The 18,705-nt window shown below is 37.7% G+C and overlaps 2 protein-coding genes across 11 annotated transcripts in view; one reads left to right on the top strand and one right to left on the bottom strand.

Moving 5' to 3' along the window:
- The window catches only part of impg1a (interphotoreceptor matrix proteoglycan 1a), a 31,528-nt gene extending 27,308 nt beyond the window's left edge, over positions 1-4,220 (top strand). For 5 of the 10 annotated variants that reach the window (XM_068215602.2, XM_068215599.2, XM_073933917.1 and 2 more), the window contains 2 exons: positions 1,033-1,108; positions 2,645-4,220. In XM_068215602.2, the coding sequence (XP_068071703.2) occupies positions 1,033-1,072 (40 nt within the window). In that variant the 3' untranslated portion in view covers positions 1,073-1,108; positions 2,645-4,220. Of the gene's footprint in view, positions 1-1,032; positions 1,109-2,641 lie in introns of all 10 variants that reach the window. The other 5 variants (XM_068215603.2, XM_068215600.2, XM_073933918.1 and 2 more) reach the window with 1 other exon arrangement.
- Positions 4,171-18,705, bottom strand: part of myo6a (myosin VIa) — a 45,155-nt gene continuing 30,620 nt past the window's right edge. Inside the window, 11 exon segments of the mRNA NM_001004111.2 lie at positions 4,171-5,438; positions 5,849-6,070; positions 8,076-8,105; positions 8,599-8,730; positions 9,264-9,367; positions 11,451-11,489; positions 12,497-12,532; positions 13,106-13,266; positions 15,011-15,089; positions 16,428-16,636; positions 16,752-16,902. Of these exon segments, the coding sequence (NP_001004111.2) occupies positions 5,239-5,438; positions 5,849-6,070; positions 8,076-8,105; positions 8,599-8,730; positions 9,264-9,367; positions 11,451-11,489; positions 12,497-12,532; positions 13,106-13,266; positions 15,011-15,089; positions 16,428-16,636; positions 16,752-16,902 (1,363 nt within the window). The 3' untranslated portion in view covers positions 4,171-5,238.

Raw genomic sequence — 18,705 nt, 5'->3', positions numbered from 1 at the left:
ATGAGATATTTTGAAGAATGCTGGTTGCTGAAAAATACAAACAAATTATCCAAGGATTTTAGCTCAATGAACTACAAATTAGCTGATTATTAAAAGTTAGAAAGGTAATAGTCGGATTTAGGTTTGGGTATTGGGTAGGACGAGGGATGTGAAATAAGATCAGGTTTATAAATTATTAATAAACTGTTAATATCTTAAAAATGTGATAGTAAATGGTGTCAGTTGTTACTTCAAGCTGGATTCCTGGAGAACCGCAGCTCTGCACAGTTTTGCTCCATCCCTAATCAAACACAGCTGATACAACTCCCCTGCTGAAAAACCCAGCTTAAACCAGCCTAGGATGTTTGGCTGGGTTTAGAGGGGTTTTGGCCACTTCGAGGCTGGTTTCCAGCCATTTTGAGCCTGGTTTTAGCTGGGAGATGACCAGCTAAAACCAGCTTGACCAGCCTAGCCAGGTTGGGAACCCAGCCAAAACCAGCTATGTCCAGCCAGGATGGTCAAGCTGGTTTTAGCTGGTCAAGACCAGGCTGGAAATGGCTGGAAACCAGCCTGGAAGTGGCCAAAACCCCTCTAAAACCAGATTTATCGACCAGCTAAAACCATCCAACCATCCTAGGCTGGTTTTTTTTGGGATTTTTCAGAAAGGAAATCAAGGTGTTCGAGACTATAGAGACTTTCAAGCCGGTCTGAGTTAGAGGTGGCTGGAGCTAAACTATGCAGAGCTGCGGCCCTTCAGGAGTTGAGTTTAAGACCACTGAACTAAAGTGTTACCTGATAAAAATGGTTGGCAGCTATTAGCATTCCTCAAAATATCTCCTTTTGTGCTGAAGGGTGAGTAAATGGCAGAGTTGGTGAACTATCCCTTTAATCAACAGTGTGTGAGAAACATTGACTAACACGTCTTTTTTCTCCCAGAAACTTCAGCTGAAAGTGTGTGTGCTTTGACATTCTCTTTACCCCTTCAGGAGATCTTGATCTTTGTCTTCTGAACTGCGGGCTTCATCTTGATGAATGTGTTGTCCTGTGTTCCAGAGGCCGAGAGCAGACCACCATCCCAGGCCTGAGCAGCTAATCACAGATGACTTACACTAATTACCACATCACTGAGGTAAACGCTCACATCTAAATGTGTTGCTGAACCCAGCGAGTGAGTGAGAGCTCACAAAACTGCATGAAGCTCATTAACATAGTGACTATATGCCTAAAAAATAAGACGTACACATGTTCATCTGAGTAGTTTATTAATCGCTTACTCATTCTGAATGATCTCAACTGCTCCTGATGAACTGAATTGTAAATATTGTAATACTTCATTTAGTAATGAACAATTAATCATGAACCAAGTATGAAAACACAGTCAATAATGGAATGACAGAAGGAGAAAGCACTGAACTACTGGAATGTGTTTAATACTTTAAACGAAAGGCTTGTTTCATTTAAAGTTCTCACATCGAGAATGAAGCCTCATGCATTGCTCAGGTGTGAGCTTCTCACAGACTTCAACAGAGCGTCCAAATCCTGCTGCTTCTGTGGGTCTCCTCTATCAAATCTGAGCTTTATTCTGTATTCTCTATCGGATTCGGCTCAGGTGATTGGCTGGGCCATTCTACAGCTTGATTTTCTTTCTCTGAAAGCATCTGAGAGTCTCCTCGGCTGTGTTTTGCATCATTGTCCTGCTGAAATGGTTTGATCTTCATCCTCCTGCTGATGTAGATGTTGGACTGAAGCAGCTGATCTTCAGGGCAGAGGCTTGCTGAACAACTACTGAGAGATTTCAGCTGCTGTCTGGGACTTCACTGCCCAACTACACCTCCCTTTCTTCATGTGTTCAATTCTTTTTCCCTGAGTCATTTCATTTATCACGCAGAACTTCCTTTGTAAACTAGTTAGATGTGTTTTCTATGCATGTATGGATTTCTCTGGTTGTAAGCAACATCTGGGGAAAATTTCCAGCCAACATCACCTTTAGAAATTTAGTGTTTTTTGATAAAAATAGTGACGTGTTCAATACTTATTTTTACTGTACATGGTTGACTGCAAAAATAAAAAAAATTATAAATCTAATAATCAAATCAAGGCTACCTGAAGACGTATGTTTTAAGCGATGATTTAAAAATACTCAGGGACATACTGTAGTTTGGAGTTATTATGAATTGCAACCCAATCTAATTTAAATATACACTCACCTGCTCCTTTAGTAAACAACACTTCACTGAACTCATGTTAAAGTGTGAAAACGTGAACAGGGGCGCAACTACACATTTACTGAGGGGTATGCGGGTTCAACTTTTGCACCCCCCCACATATATTTGGCTGTGTGACTGCATGTTATTGTGTTAAATGATTTTGAATCAAAACATGTGTGCCAACGTATGAAACTCATGGTATAATTTTTCATTTAATAAAATACATTATTATACTAGTGTAAAATGCAAAATAAACATTTATAACAAAACATTTATTTTCTATTATTTAAAACTTTTCATAAGGATAATTTCAAAAATCGTTTTGGCACAATGCCACCCCCCCCCATGTGTGGCGGCCCTGTGCACCGCATATACTGCATACCCCCTTTTTGCGCCCCTGAATGTGAACAGAAAAGCAACTTCACTCACCACTACTGACGTAAACTCTCTGTTAGCAGAGCTGAGGCGCCACACGGCACGCTGTCCTGCTCAAAAGAGGATGAAGATCTCACAGCTCATGAAGACCAGACCGAGCGGTCAAACATCCCGAACTGAGCTCCTACGGTTAACACACCTGTCCTTCTCATGGAGACGTGAAGAAACGCAGCACAGCTAGAAGGTTTTCAGATGGCAGACATATTCAGGGTTTCCTCACAATGAGGCAATTATTCCTCTGTTTGAGCATCAGTGCACGAAACGTCTCGCACCGTATAAAAGTCCTCATAGAGTGGAAAATAAACGTGTTTGTTTGTGTAATCATTTGAAGCTTGTACATGAATAGAGATTTTTATCGTTGTTTTGTTTTTAGCGAGTGTTAAAGGGCAGCAGATTCTGTCAGATGCACTGTACGTGTGTATGTGAAAACTGTCCCTTTTATTCTGTATAGTTTTATTTATTTATTTTGTAAATAAAATATTGAACGAAATTCCTAAAATTTAAAAGAGAAACGTTAATCTAGAGCTTTGAGAGATGTAGTGATGATCCTGGACAGACCCGACAAACGCAAATACAGATGAAGTTACCAACGGCTTGCTGAAATATATATAACATTTAATTGTTTATATCACTATATCTGTTATATATCTATCAATGAATCGCATCAAAGTTAAAGTCTGCATTTAAATACATGCATACTGTGTATATTTAAGTAAATACACACAGATCTGTACATAAAAATATACAAGTAGATCTACATATGAGCAATTCCAGCGTTATGGATGTGACAGTAAAAACTCAAAACATAAATTCACATAGAAAGTCTATGTTAGCATTATATTGAAACATCTGTTTATATTTTCCAAAACAAATAACCACAGAGTTATGAAAAATATCAATCTGTAAACTTTTTTTATATTTTAAATGAGGAAAACGTGCATGCGTTATGGATGTGACTAAAAAAGGTTGCAAATATAGTATACCACATACTTTGTAGAAATTCTGTGAATTCAACTGCACAACCCAAAAGAAACAATGCTAATCAAATAGATATGAGTCGGCTCAATATAGAACCAAAATGATTGATTTTATTTTATTTGACATTTTTGCATTTATGAGGAAAAAAGTGTCGTTATGGATGTGACACTTTTCCGTTATGGATGTGACAGCTGTGAAATTGCCACTTGTGTAATTTTAATAAATTAAATATAATAATTTGAAACACTGACAGAGACATTTAGAGTATTTTTAAAGTACTGTAAAATACTTTTTCACAAAAAATGTAGAAATGGTTTCTGTATTTTGGTGAAAACGATTTTTTTTTTTCATGGCAAGGTTGACATTTGCATGGAATTGCTCATATATATGTATATATAATTTGTAATGCATATATTTGAATACACACACATATAAACAGAGCACACAAATACATTTAGTGAATGTGAACTCTTATTCTGGATGCAGTTCAATGCTTTTCAGCGCTAATATTTTCCCTGCATGCTGTAATTGCATCATCCACAACACAAAGATCACACAAGTGGCTCGTGTGTATTATTAAAATCATTATTTTTTTATTAAAGAGTTTTTTTTCATTCAAAAGTCATAATTTAGTGGTCATTACTGTGTTTACTGTAGTAAAGCGGCTCAAACCCACAGCCATCAACTCAACTGAGGACGTGTAAAGTGCTGAACAACATCAGTATTTACATCTGCAGGCCAGAGAGCGGAGACGGAGTCAGTGTTAGGAGAACACACACACACACACACACGCACGCACGCGCTTCTCTACAGGAACATCATTCATCATAGCAAAAACATGAGTGTGTGTGTGTGTGTGTGTGTGTGTGTGTGTGTGTCAATGAGATTAAGAGGCAGTTTAGAGACGATCACACACTCATTAATGATCTGTGAGATGATTAAACGCTCCACACATGCAGAAAACAAACAGAAACAAACCAGACAGCAACTAAAAGAAGCACTTCATCAACACACACACACGCACACACACACACACACAAATCTCCAAAGGCTAAAAAATAAAAGAAACGAACGCAAACGCATGAAGAGTTAAAAGAACTGAAGTGATGCTGGTTCTGTTGGGTTGGCAGACGGCCCTTCTCACACACACACTCACTTGTGTCCCTGTGTGTGTGTGTGAGGGAGAGAGAGAGAGAGAGAGAGAGATGTGTGGGTGTCTATGTGTAAGAGATATAGTGTGGGTGTGAGTGTGTGTGTGTTTGTATGCATGTGTTTGTGTGTGTAAGAGTGTGGGAGTAAGCATATGTGTGTGTGTGTGTGTGTATCTGTGAGATCGGTGTGTGTGAGTGAGTGTATGTGAGAAAATTTGTGTCTGTGTATGTGTGTGAAAGTGTATGGGTATATGTGTGTGTGTGTATGTGTCTGTGATTGAGAGAGAGAGTGTGTGTGTGAGAGAGAGAGAGAAAGTGTATGAGAGAGTGCGTGTGTGTGTTTTTGTGAATGTGTGTGTCTGTTGTGAGGAAGAAAGTGTGTGAGACTGTGTGTGTGTCTGTGATTGTGAATGTAAGAGCGTGTCTCTCTGTGTGTGTGTCTCTGTGAGCGCATCTCTCTCAGTGTGTGTGTGTGTGTGTGTGTGTGTTTATTTGAGCATGCTCTGCAGCATGGCGGTGGCGTATGTGGGTCTGGCCTGTCTGCTCTCGATGGCGTTCCTCAGGTACTGGATTCCCCCGCAGCGCTCCCAGATCTCCTCAAACTGACGCGGCAGAATCTCAGCGCCTCGCTTCCGGGTCAGACCCGTCTCCTCCAGACTCAACTCACACATCTCCATATCATCTTTACCTGCACGCACACACACACGCACACACACGCGCACACACGCGCACACACGCGCACACACACGCACACACACACACACACACACACACACACACACACACACACACACACACACACACACACACACACACACACACACACACACACACACACACACACACACACACACACACACACACACACGAGGGACGAGATATCAGTGAGTGCATTTCTCAGAGTGATGCAGATTCAGCCTCACAGAACCTCCATTTTACACACAGTTATCTGATGAAGTGTGTGTGTGTGCTATTTCTATATTTCCTCTATAAACAGGAATGCATAAGATGTGTGTGTGCTACTCTGCATTCACTGCGCTCTACCTTTACCAACTATGACTTATGCTGAGTGAGAAAGGCTTTGAAGATGAAGCAGACCTGCCACCAGCAGAATGGGGTGTTTGTCAGGGTGCAGCTCCATCTGTCGGGCAATCCACGGCCCATCGAAGTGCGCGTACCACCAGCCCTTCTTCTTGCTCTGAGGGTCTTTGTACTGGTCTCCGGGCCGGATGAAGGGGATGCGGAAGAAGCGCTGCTGTCGGTTCATGACGATCTCATGCTGACGGGGCACTGCAGCCGGCACCACCGGGTTCTGCTGGGCTGCAGGACGAGCAAACACAAGGCTTTACTGAACACTGTTCGACAGGGCTCATGCTCATTCATCAACAGCAGAGTCAAGCACTTTCTATCATGTCTATAAACACCTCTATAATGTCTATAAACACAATTCTATAATGTATATACACACATTTCTATAATGTCTATAATCAAACATATGTAATATCTATAAACACCACTATAATGTCTATAAACAGGCTTCTATAATGTCTAAACACCTCTATAATGTCTATAAACAGGCTTCTATAATGTCTAAACACCTCTATAATGTCTATAAACAGGCTTCTATAATGTCTAAACACCTCTATAATGTCTATAAACAGGCTTCTATAATGTCTAAACACCTCTATAATGTCTATAAACAGGCTTCTATAATGTCTAAACACCTCTATAATGTCTATAAACAGGCTTCTATAATGTCTAAACACCTCTATAATGTCTATAAACAGGCTTCTATAATGTCTAAACACCTCTATAATGTCTATAAACAGGCTTCTATAATGTCTAAACACCTCTATAATGTCTATAAACAGGCTTCTATAATGTCTAAACACCTCTATAATGTCTATAAACAGGCTTCTATAATGTCTAAACACCTCTATAATGTCTATAAACAGGCTTCTATAATGTCTAAACACCACTATAATGTCTATAAACAGGCTTCTATAATGTCTAAACACCTCTATAATGTCTATAAACAGGCTTCTATAATGTCTAAACACCTCTATAATGTCTATAAACAGGCTTCTATAATGTCTAAACACCTCTATAATGTCTATAAACAGGCTTCTATAATGTCTAAACACCTCTATAATGTCTATAAAACAGGCTTCTATAATGTCTACAAACACAATTCTAAAATGTATATACACACAATTCTGTCTATAAACATTTTTATAATATCTATAAACACATCCTATGTCTATAACCACACTTCTATAATATCTACAAACACATTTCTATAATGTATATAAACACTTCTGTCTATAACCATGCTTCTATAATGTCTATATAAACATTTCTGTCTACAAACATATTTCTGTCTGTAAACACATTTCTATAATGTATATAACTACATTTCTATAATGTCTATAAATGCAATTCTATAATGTATATACACACATTTTTATAAAGTCTATAAAATACACTTCTATATTATCTATAGTCAGGCTTCTATAATGTCTGTAAACACGCTTCTATAATATCTATAGACATGCTTCTATATTTTCTATAAACACTTCTTAAATACCTATAGACAGGCTTCTATAATGTCTATAAACACATTTCTATAATGTCAATAAACAATTCTATAATGTCTATAAACATATTTCTAATGTCTATAAACATTTCTATGTCTTTAAACAATTCTATAATGTCAATAAACAATTCTATAATGTCTATAAACATTTCTATAATGTCTATAAACATTTCTATAATGTCAATAAACAATTCTATAATGTCTATAAACATTTCTATAATGTCTATAAACATTTCTATAATGTCTATAAACATTTCTATAATGTCAATAAACAATTCTATAATGTCTATAAACATTTCTATGTCTTTAAACAATTCTAGCTGAAGACTTGATCAATGATGCTGAAAACTCAGCTTTTATTAACAGGAATAAATTCATGAAAACCTAAATAATGCATAATCACAATATTACTGTATTACTGCACTTTTGACCAAAGAAATGCATCCTTGATGATCAGAAAGGACATTCTTCATAAACATAACAAGCAACTTCAGAGTTATGAACAGCAGCATCAAAGTGAACATCACTAATAGTTAGGAAAAGCAGTGGGAAAGCAGGATGTTTTACAGTGAAGAGCTCATTTATAGCTGGTTTTCTATTGGCTGTTACGCAGGTGTGTTAAGAATGTGAGATAATTATTGGCTCCTTTCTCTATGTACTTCACCAGGGGCTTTATTAATGTTTTGGGGAGTTAATTAGCAGTGGGTTTGTTATTCGGGCCTTACTCACCGATGAAAGCTTGGCTTCCAATTATGCCAACTATTACAGAAGAGAAAAGCCACAACAAAATGATTTCTGCCCAAACTGTCTCACTTGATCGCCATCATAACCCTATATGTGGAGCAGTGTTGAGTTGCTCGTCATAAAAATTGCACTTTAATTAGTTTTCTACTTACTTTAGGACCTTTTAGTTTTATTTTTAAAATATATAAAACATTTAGAATGAATGACACTATATTTCCTGAATGCCATATATCGCCACGTTTTTCAAACATTACATTTTTTCCTAAACGTACATTTGTTAGGAAAATTAAACTTTAGTTAAAGTTTTATGCAAAATATCTGTCTAAACATGCCTTATATGGTCATATTTATACCCAATTTCTCAAAAAAATTGTCTTAATATTCTCTTATTTGCTTCTCTGTTGAATTAATGTACATTATTTCACACAAGGATCTATTTTTGAGTGGAAAATCTATTTAATTATTAACTACACCTAACACTGTAGTGGTGTAAGGAGACGTGTCTCACCATAGTCAGTGATGGCTTTGGGAGCTCTCTGCTCTTCCTGAACGTTGCGTTTCTTGTTCTTTGACTTCCAGGCGTGATAAACCTTCAGCCTGCGGTGAAACTCCTCTCGACACGCAGCCAACAACTCGATATCTAGATGAACAGCCAAATAAAAAACACAATTATTACACACAATTCAGCTCTAATAAAGAGAAACCCATACAGCACAGAAAGGTTTCTGAAGTACAGCTGCGTCCGAAAGCTATGAGATGCTCCTTTTTTAAACACCATTCGAAGGCAAGAAGGCATATCCAAAACCAAATGTTTCTTCACTTCCTGTTAGGGCTGGACGATACTGGAAAAATATGCGATGTTGTTGAATATCTCCATAACGATATTTCTTACAATACCAAATTTCCCTAGAAAATGCAGTTTTTATTAGCTATGTTTTCAAAATAAACGGGTTAAATACATTTTTCTGATTTAATGAATTCTAATTCAATCAAAAAAACAGCCCTAACACTATCATTGTGATGACCATACTTTTGGGATATATTGTGTAGCCCTAACACTATCATCACGATAATGTTGTGAGCGCACAAATGCCTGCAAATGCTGAAAATAGCAAAAACACTTGTCAGGTCAGGTCAGGTCAGGTGTATGACAGGGCCAACCGTCTCTCTTACCACAGGATGTATTGATGGCGTCCCGTAGTTCGGCATATTTCCACTTGCTGAGTTCATATTTCTTCACATCAGCTTGAGCATTGTTGGCGGAGACCTGTGGACCTCTGAATGCATACAAACAACACACGACACCAAATAAAGGAACAATGTAGATATGCTTTGCTGCTGATTTTAGCCGTCTCACAAGAGCAGAGTGTTTGGCTTCCTTCACTTTAAAGCTGCAGTCCGTCACATTATTTGTCTCAAATGTGATGTTATAGCTAGCTGGAGACTTCCGGATGTACGGAGATCTTACAAAATGATGGAAAAACTAAAAGGGAAAGCCTACCAGTTCCTCTCAAATCAGAAAACATCATTATCTTTATGTTGAGAATCGGCTAATGTAAGTAGATACAGGCTGGTTATATTCTTATTTAAGTATTTATTTATACTTAAACAAAACCATCAAAAAAGTAAGACTAAAAGAAATTTCAGACTGTAGCTTTAAAATAGGATCTGCTTAAAGTACAGACAAGCATGAAGCTTAAATATAAAAAGAGGATCAAAACTTATGAAAGAATATAAAGTGCAGGTGAAGACACAATTATTAGCTGTCCTGTGAAATTTGAATTTGAAAGTGATGATTAATGGCGCAAAGACATTTTTCACAGGATTATTTTTTTTTTTACAGTATTTTTTCTCTGGAGAAGCCTTATTTCTTTTAGTTCGGCTAAAAATTTGAATTAAATTAAATGTATTAAATTAGTTAAAATAAAATAAATTAAATTTACATTTTATTAAAACTTTTATTAAAATAAATAAACAATTAAATAAATTTGATTGAAATAAATAAAATTAAAATAAATAAATAATATTTATAACTAGTAATAATAATTATAATAATCATGAATAATAATAATAATAATAACAATAATAATAATAATAATAATAAATAACTAATAAATAAATATATTTTATACTGTCATATTTGATTAAAATAATAAATTAAATTATGATAAATAAAATAAAAAATATTATTAAAATAAATATAACTAGTAATAATAATAATAATAATAATAATAATAACAACAATAATAAATAACTTATAAATAAATATATTTTATACTTTCATGTTTGGTTGAAATAATAAATTAAATTATTATATATAAAAGAAAATAAAATAAATAAAATTAAAATAAATATAACTGATAATACTAATAATAATAAAAATAATAATAAATAACTAATAAAAAAGTAAATACTGTCATGCTTGGCTAAAATAATAATTTAAATTAAATTATATCAAATAAAATTATTTAAAATAAATTAAAATAAAAAAATCTATTAAAATTTAATTAAATAATTGTTTTTATGTAATTAAAAATAAATATTAAAAATTACTAGGAATAATATCAATAATGATCATGATAATAATAATAATAATAATAATAATAAATAAATAAATAACAAATAAAATATTATATAATGTCATGTCTGGCTGGAATAATACATTAAATTATATAAAATAAAACTAAATAAATAAAAAAAACTAGTAAATTAATAATAAATTAAAATTGAATTCAATTAAAATTAAATCATATTTATAGCTCGTAGTAGTAGTAGTAGTAGTAATAATAATAATAATAATAATAACAACAATAAAAATAATAAATAACTAATAAAACCATATACTGCCATCATGGCATGACAAAAGCAATAGGTTATTAGAAATTAGTTATTAAATATTTTATGTTTAAAAATTTGTTTAAAAAAAGAGCATTTGGTAAATATTCAAAAAAGAAGTCAAATTTGACAGCAGGGCGAATAATTTACTCTTCAACTGCATATCTGAGTCAAATCCATCATTTTACATCAACACATCAGATTACTTCAAATAATATTTTCAGTCCAGAAATGTGCAGATCACGCTATCAGAGGAAAGAAGAGTTTAAACAGCGACAGCAACAATTATAGCAGGAAAACCAGTTTCAGACGAATAGAAAGAGGAAAGGACAGCAAATCAAACAAAAGATTCATTCACAGAGAAAGACTCTTAAAGGGACAGTTCACCCAAAACTGAAAACTCAGAACCATCCCTTTAAGCGAATCCAGACTCATCTGATTATAGAACTGAGATGTCCTTAAAGTCATTTTATTCATTGGGAAATGTTTGATTTTGGGTTATAAAACACAAACCCTTCAACCCACCGAGCCAGAAGATCAGACATTTCCTTGGCCATTTCCTCCCTAAAGGACATGATTATTGCACCGTACACATGTTAGTATATGCTGACAACTGGAAAAGGCAAAATATTTATTCCTCTTTTCATCAAGATCTCCACTGGGATCCATTTTAAACAATTAAATTGAAGTTTAGATTTAAATTGAAGGCTTACTGTTTATCCCTTGTGTATTGCTCAAATTGACTCCCTTTTGGTTATGTTAAGGGCTGTTTTTGCCCCAATGACTTGTGTTATAATCAATTGTTTTGATTGCAAAGCCTTGACACCATGCATTTCTGATTGTTGCAGGGGTTTTCCCTTTTGGGAAGAGGTCAAATGTGTCATTTTTATCATAATAATGATCATTATAATGAAAGTGAATGGGGTAAAAACAGCCCACAACATAACGAAAGGGGAGTCAATCTGCTCAGAGTGTATTGTTGAGTTTTTGAAAACATTTAAAGCATTTTCCCAAAATAAGATGTCACCATAAATCATTCCAGCAGCACGGTGGCGCAGTGGGTAGCACAATCGCCTCACAGCAAGAAGGTTGCCGATTCGAGCCTCGGCTGGGTCAGTTGGCATTTCTGTGTGGAGTTTGCATGTTCTCCCCGTGTTGGTTTCTTCCGGGTGCTCCCGTTTCCCCCACAAGTCCAAAATTATGTGGTATAGGTGAATTGGGTAGGCTAAATTGTCCATAGTGTATAAGTGTGAATGAGAGTGTGTGGATGTTTCCCAGTGATGGGTTGCAGTGGGAAGAGCATCCGCTGCGTAAAACATAAGTTGGCGATTCATTCCACTGTGGCGGCCCCAGATTAATAAAGGGACTAAGCCGAAAGGAAAATGAATGAATGACTAAATCAGTCCATTTGCTGAAACACAGAAAGTTGTGGCCTAATTAGGACTCAAAATCAACCCAGAGTGGATGAAAACATCCGCAACAGCACACAAGGGGTAAACAAATACCAGAAAATTACTCTGGTAATCAGAAGAAAACAATGAAGATAAAGACAGGAGAAAACTGCAACCTACATGGTCAAGCTCTTGAGCTTTTGTGGTGGAGCAACACTGTAAAAACAAACATGAAGAGCATTACATAAAGTCTGAACACTGCAACTAACGCTGTTCTGACTTCCAGCTTTCACTCGTTTCCAGTCCAAATATCCTAAAAACTCCTCAATCAAGACACATTTTCTAGACAAGCACAAAACATTGTGATGTTTTCAGAAATAATGAGTCAAAATGAAGTGAACAATCCAAATAATTGTAATTCAAAAGTGAAAACAAGAGTATTTAGCTTGTTTTAAAGGGGAAAACTCACTTCATTTTGACTAATTTCTGAAAACAACACAATACTTTTAGCTTGTTAAGAAAATACTTCTGGATTTCTGTAAATGTGTAGATATTTGCACTAGAAACAAGTCACACACTCTAAGTGAGAAAAGCTATTTATTTTTGCAGTATGGAGTAACCAATAATACCACGTCGGCAGTAATTCAACAAGACTATCCCACCACCATTAACTCTTCAGAAGAATGTTCCAGCCTCAAAACAAGGATTAAAAGCTTTTAAGAGGAGTTTTAGTTTGATCTTGTGGCTTATTTTAAACGTACCACCATGTGTATATTGTGTGTTTGGTACCTGCGCAGTCCAGCGTCCGGCGGCGTCTCCTCCGGGATGAGCTCGGCTTCACTCTGAGCGATGCGCAGGGCCAGCTCTCGGTCACGCCGCTCCTGTTCCAGCACCGCCTGACGGGACGTTTCCTGCTCCCGCTCCGCCTCCAGCTGCAGCTCCATCTCCTCCTGAACACACACACACGCACACACACACACACACACACACACACACACACACACACACACACATTTATGCTTTTATTTGGATTCACAAGAATTCAGAATACAAACCCTCTGGGAATCAGTTTACAAAATGACATGTACACATACAAGGCAGAATTATTAACCCCTGTATATTGTTTTCCCCATTTTCTGTTTAACGGAGAGCAGATGATGTTGATATATCACATAGTTCATACATATCGAACACGCTTTGGCAGTGTCAGCAGCAGATTTTACCTGTCAGTGGGTGCACATGGCTCCTGAATGGAGTAAAAGTAAAACAAATAGTGGATTTCTTTCTTTATTTTAACAGTCTTTAAAAAAAATTTAAATAATAATAAATATAATAAGTGTATAATAAATAAAAATATTGTTAAAAATCACTTTTTTGGTCGCAGGAAGGTAACCATGTGCTGTGGGTAAAAGATATGTTTAGATCAGCTAGCAGCGCAGGTGTATTTCAAACCTGTGAGAAGCACTGATTACTATATTCTCAAAATCATTCAGCATGAATACACACAGAATAAAGCAAAAAAAGATAGTGTCTGGCACTGCTTTTGGCTACCATTTTTTGCCATCATGAACATAATGTAAAAAAAAAATAAAATAAAAAAATCGAACTTTCATTGGTTGCAGAGTTTAGTTTTGGTGAACAATCCTTAGGGTGCTTTCACATCTGTAGTTCGCTTCATCTGGTCTGGATCAAGGGTAATAAATGATGCATTGTTGCATCTTCTGCCGTCTTTGGGTCGTTTTCACACCACACTGCTGGCTTTAGTCCCAACCAGTTGAAACGAACCAAAAAGCAGTCATCTGACAAAATCCACATCTCTCATTGGCCAGATGTTGTTGAACATATTTCCTAAACTGCTTATTGATTGGTCAGAATTCACGTGCGGGAAAATGCCAATGAACTCCCGCAGGTAAACAAAACCTTTTACTCTGGAGGGACGACTGCGCTGGCTGATTGTATCCCTGCTTTAGACAAACTATACATTACGAAAATGAAGCGCGGCTGGAAAACAGTGTTTAATGCATCGCTCGTCACTTCAGGAGGAGGCGTGAATTAATTTAGCTAAACTGCGACATGCTCATCTTGCGGAAATATTACCAACGATCCATCAGGTGATTTTTTCCCCTCTCTCTCTCTCTCTCTTTCTCTGTTGGTAAAGCGCTGTCAACAAATATTTTTCCTCCATATCCCATAATGCACAGCGCATCGGCCTACAGCAGCTGAATTAGTCCAAAACGCGCAGTACTTTTTGCAGTTGGACCTGTTTTAGTACGGATCATATTCTCACCACAAACGAACCTCTCCAGGGTTGGTTTGAAAGCGTACCGAGAGCACCTCTTCAAGCAGGTCTCAGTACGCTTATTTGGTCCGCTTTTGGTGCGCACTCAAGTACGATTGCTGCATTCTCACCTGCCCAAACAAACAGCACCAAAAGGGGAAACGAACTCTAGTGCGATTCAATCGAACTTATAAATAAGGCAGGTGTGAAAGCACCCTCAGTGTTGGTGAAGTTAATGGTTTTAACTGAAGCACGGGCCTATAAAGACATCATTCCTGAAGCTCTCTATCAGTTGCGTTAAAAAACCATGAGCACCACCAAGACGTGGCAGCAGTAGCTCTGGTCATGAGAACAAAAGCCCAAACCAAAAAGTTCACTGTGGCTAAGACGGAAGAAAAGCAGAAGAACCAAGTCACCTGCAGCTTCCTCTCTTCCTCCTCTCTTTTCTTGCGCTCTTCTTCCTCCTGCTTCCTCTTCAACTCCATCTCGGCTTTCCTACAACAAACAGACGGAGAACTGCATGAAGAAATTCTGATGATCAACTACAAGGTCGAACCAAACGTGACAAGAATAAATAAAATACACACACGGATGAAGAGTTTGCAATAAGATCTAGATCAGAAATACACAATTCTTCAGTCACTATAATGCTTCTGTTCAGGAAACTGATGACAGGGTTTCTACAAGGCAGAGGTTCTCAAACTCAGTCCTGGACGTTTAGCTCAAACTTGCCTCAACACACCTGCAAGGATGTTTCTAGAAAGCCTAGTAAGAGCTTGATCAGCTAGCCCAGGTGTGTCTGATTGGGGTTGGAGCTAAAATCAGCAGGACACCGACCCTCCAGGACCAAGATTGAGAACCCCTGATACTGTATGAGCGGTAGCATAGACTTTAATGCAGGGGTGTCCACACTCAGTCCTGGAGGTCCGCTGGCCTGGAAAGTTTAGCTCCAACCCTAATCAAACACACCTTACGCAGCTAATCAAGCTCTTACTAGATATACTAGAAACTTCCTGGCAGGTGTGTTGAGGCAAGTTGGAGCTAAACTCAGGAGGATACCGGCCCTCCAGGACCAAGTTTGGACATCCCTGGTTTAAAGCAACCCCTTATTCCACAGGTGTCAAACTCAGTTCCTGGAGGGCCGCAGCTCTGCACAGTTTAGTTCCAACCCTAATTAAACACACCTGATCAAACTAATTGAGTCCTTCAGGCTTGTTTGAAACCTACAGGTAAGTGTGTTGGAGCAGGGTTGGAACTAAACTGTGCAGGGCTTCGGCCCTCCAGGAATTGAGTTTGACACCCCTGCCTTATTCAATGCTCTGCCCTGTAAACATATATGAATACATATTTTTAATCAATTGTTGCATGTTACAAAACATCTTTTTATTAAATAGCTTTATTGATAACATCACCAATAGTGGACGCTGAGCTTAATCACATAAAAGTCGACTTTATCTCTAGGTATTTAGTGCATAGTTTAGTGCAGTGCTTCTTAACCATGTTCTTGGAGGAGCACCAGCTCTCCACATTATCCATGTCTACCGAAACACAGCTGACTCAGATCATCAGCTCATTAGCAGAGACTGAAGGAGCTGTATGGGTGTGACAGACCAAGGAGACATCCAAAACATGCAGTGCTGGTGCTCCTCCAGGAACGTGGTTGAGAAACACTTCTCTAATGTGTCATGCGAAGAAATTAATTCAATTGATTCAAACTATAGTTCCCCAGACTATACGGCCAGATCTCTATAAATGAACCTCTTATCTAGTGAATTTAGGCAAGGAAACAGTTGTGCTGAAGGTGAATGAATGTCAAGCGCTGTGAACACTGACTGTCGTCTCTCCTCTTCCTCCCGCTTGCGCTTCTGCTCCTCCTCCTCGCGCCTCTTCCTCTCTTTCTCCATCTCCTCCTGGATGCGCTTTAGTCTCTCCATCTCCTCCTCCTCCTGCTTCTTCTTCTGCATGGCACTCAGCAGCTCCTGAGAGCGGGTGACCAAAGCCTGGTGCTCATGGTCGATGTCCATCCGGCTCATCACGATGCTCTAAAGAGAATTTGTTGACATGCATTGAAGTTGTTGACACGCATAAATATCTAGGGGTCGGTATTGACAATATGTTGACATTTAGCTTATTCATCGAATCCTAATTGAAACACACCTTTATCTTGCGTATGTGAGCATCGATAGAGGAGTCCAGATCCTGCATGTGTTTGCTCATCTCCTGTTTGCCCTCCTTCAGTCCAGACACCACCTCATTCAGCTTCTCCATTCGCTTCTTTAGGTTCTGCGCCTTCACCAGCCCATCAATCCTACACACACACACACACACACAGAGAGATACATTAAAGGAGACCCATCACAAAAAAAATCCCATTTAAACACAGTCATGTGGCAACTGTGTGTGAATATATCCAGCCTCTAATGGTAAAGAATTATTAATTCTATGTTATTATAATCAGACTTGATGAAAACAGCCTGCAGAAACACTGTGATTGACATTCTCCCTTTGTACGTGTCATCAGAGGGGGAAAGCCCCGCCCACTAGTGCCCATCTCTCCCTCATTAGCATAAACAGCCCTAAGTGAGAAGCAGCCGTCGAACATTAGAGATTTGAATCTGCCACTATGCACACACACACGCATCTGTAGCTCCGCCCTCTTCTGAAAAGAGCTCAATCTTATTAGAATTTAAAGTGACAGTCACTAAAACGACACAATCAGGATCAAAGCCAACAAGGATCGGTTTAAGAAAGTTAGAGATCATCATCTGTGTGGTATTTTAAGCTGAAACACACACACTGTAGAGACGTCAGAGACTTACTTTACATCTTATAAAAAAGGGACATAATAGTGGACATTTAATGCCTGTACAGTTCCAGTAGACTATTCGGTCACTTTATTTTAATGGTCTGTTTGCCGAATTTAAGTTACATTGCATCTACCTATCAACTAATTCTCATTAGATTATCAGTCGACTGTTAGGGTTAGTCTGAGTTGACATGTACTTGAAGAGTGTCTTATATAGTGAGTTAAACGTCTGTTGAAGGAGCAGAAACAGAAGATATTAAGCAGACAGTCGACTAATACTCAAATGGAGCATCAAAATAAAGAGTTACCAACTAATCTTGCGATTTCAAGTATATCTGTGACTTTATGATGGTACAATCGTTTTAACTATGAATTATATGTTTGCTCATTTTCTTTATATAGGGGAAAAGTGTCTAAAACTACAAAAATAAATGTCTTAAAGGGTCACGAAACACCAAAACACATGTGTTGAGCTGTTGACAGTGGTATATGTGTCCCACACTGCTAAAAACACTATTAGGACACCTATATTTCACTAAAAAGTGTAAATTGGTTGATTTTGCGTTATTTCAAGCAAATTCGTTCTTCCGGTTTGAAACGAATTTTTAAAGCTGCGTCACGGTCATGAGATAATAGCGTGTATTCCAGCGTGCAGACTGGACGTCTGTGCCAGAGTGTGTCTTATTACGTCTTACAGTGTGCTGCAGTAATGCATGAGTAAGGCTCGGTTTAAACCAATCAGCGTGCTCTATTGTGCAACTTCATTAATATTCATTACTGTCACAGTGTTTAGACGGCAGAGACGCCACGTTGTGTTGGCGTGAAGTGTTGCTTTTATAGTTTGCTGCAGTGAAGGTTTTGTTTTCGTTTCCCCGCTATGAAAGCGCAGCTGGACTCACGTGTGGATTACAGTGCATGCGACACGGGACAGAAATACGTGTCAGAGGAACATTGTTTACCAGAGAGCTTTTCTTTTCTACAAATGGTGAGATCCAGATTCGCTGCTCGTCTCCTCTTAATAAAGACGCGGCTCTAGTTGCTGGTGATTGTCCTGTCTCTACAGATTTGGTAAGTGAGCGACCAGTGCTCTTTGTTTATTCAGTTTGTTCGTATCGAACTAAGTTAACTATTGCACCGAGTGTAAACATGTTAGCACTACAACCAAACTTTACCCTCGTGTAGAATTTTCACTGCATTTTGTGACCGGAATAACACACGCGGCTTTCTGACGCTACCTGCCGTGTGCATCTAAGTTTGCGGGAAATGCAGAGTTTTTTTTTTCTCTCATTCGCCGTGCGGTATCAA

This window comes from Danio rerio, chromosome 20 (assembly GCF_049306965.1).
Source record: "Danio rerio strain Tuebingen ecotype United States chromosome 20, GRCz12tu, whole genome shotgun sequence".
In the NCBI taxonomy this organism is placed as follows: Eukaryota; Metazoa; Chordata; class Actinopteri; order Cypriniformes; family Danionidae; genus Danio; species Danio rerio.
Note: the sequence above shows the minus strand (reverse complement) of the source record. Positions and strands in the feature narration are given on the sequence as shown.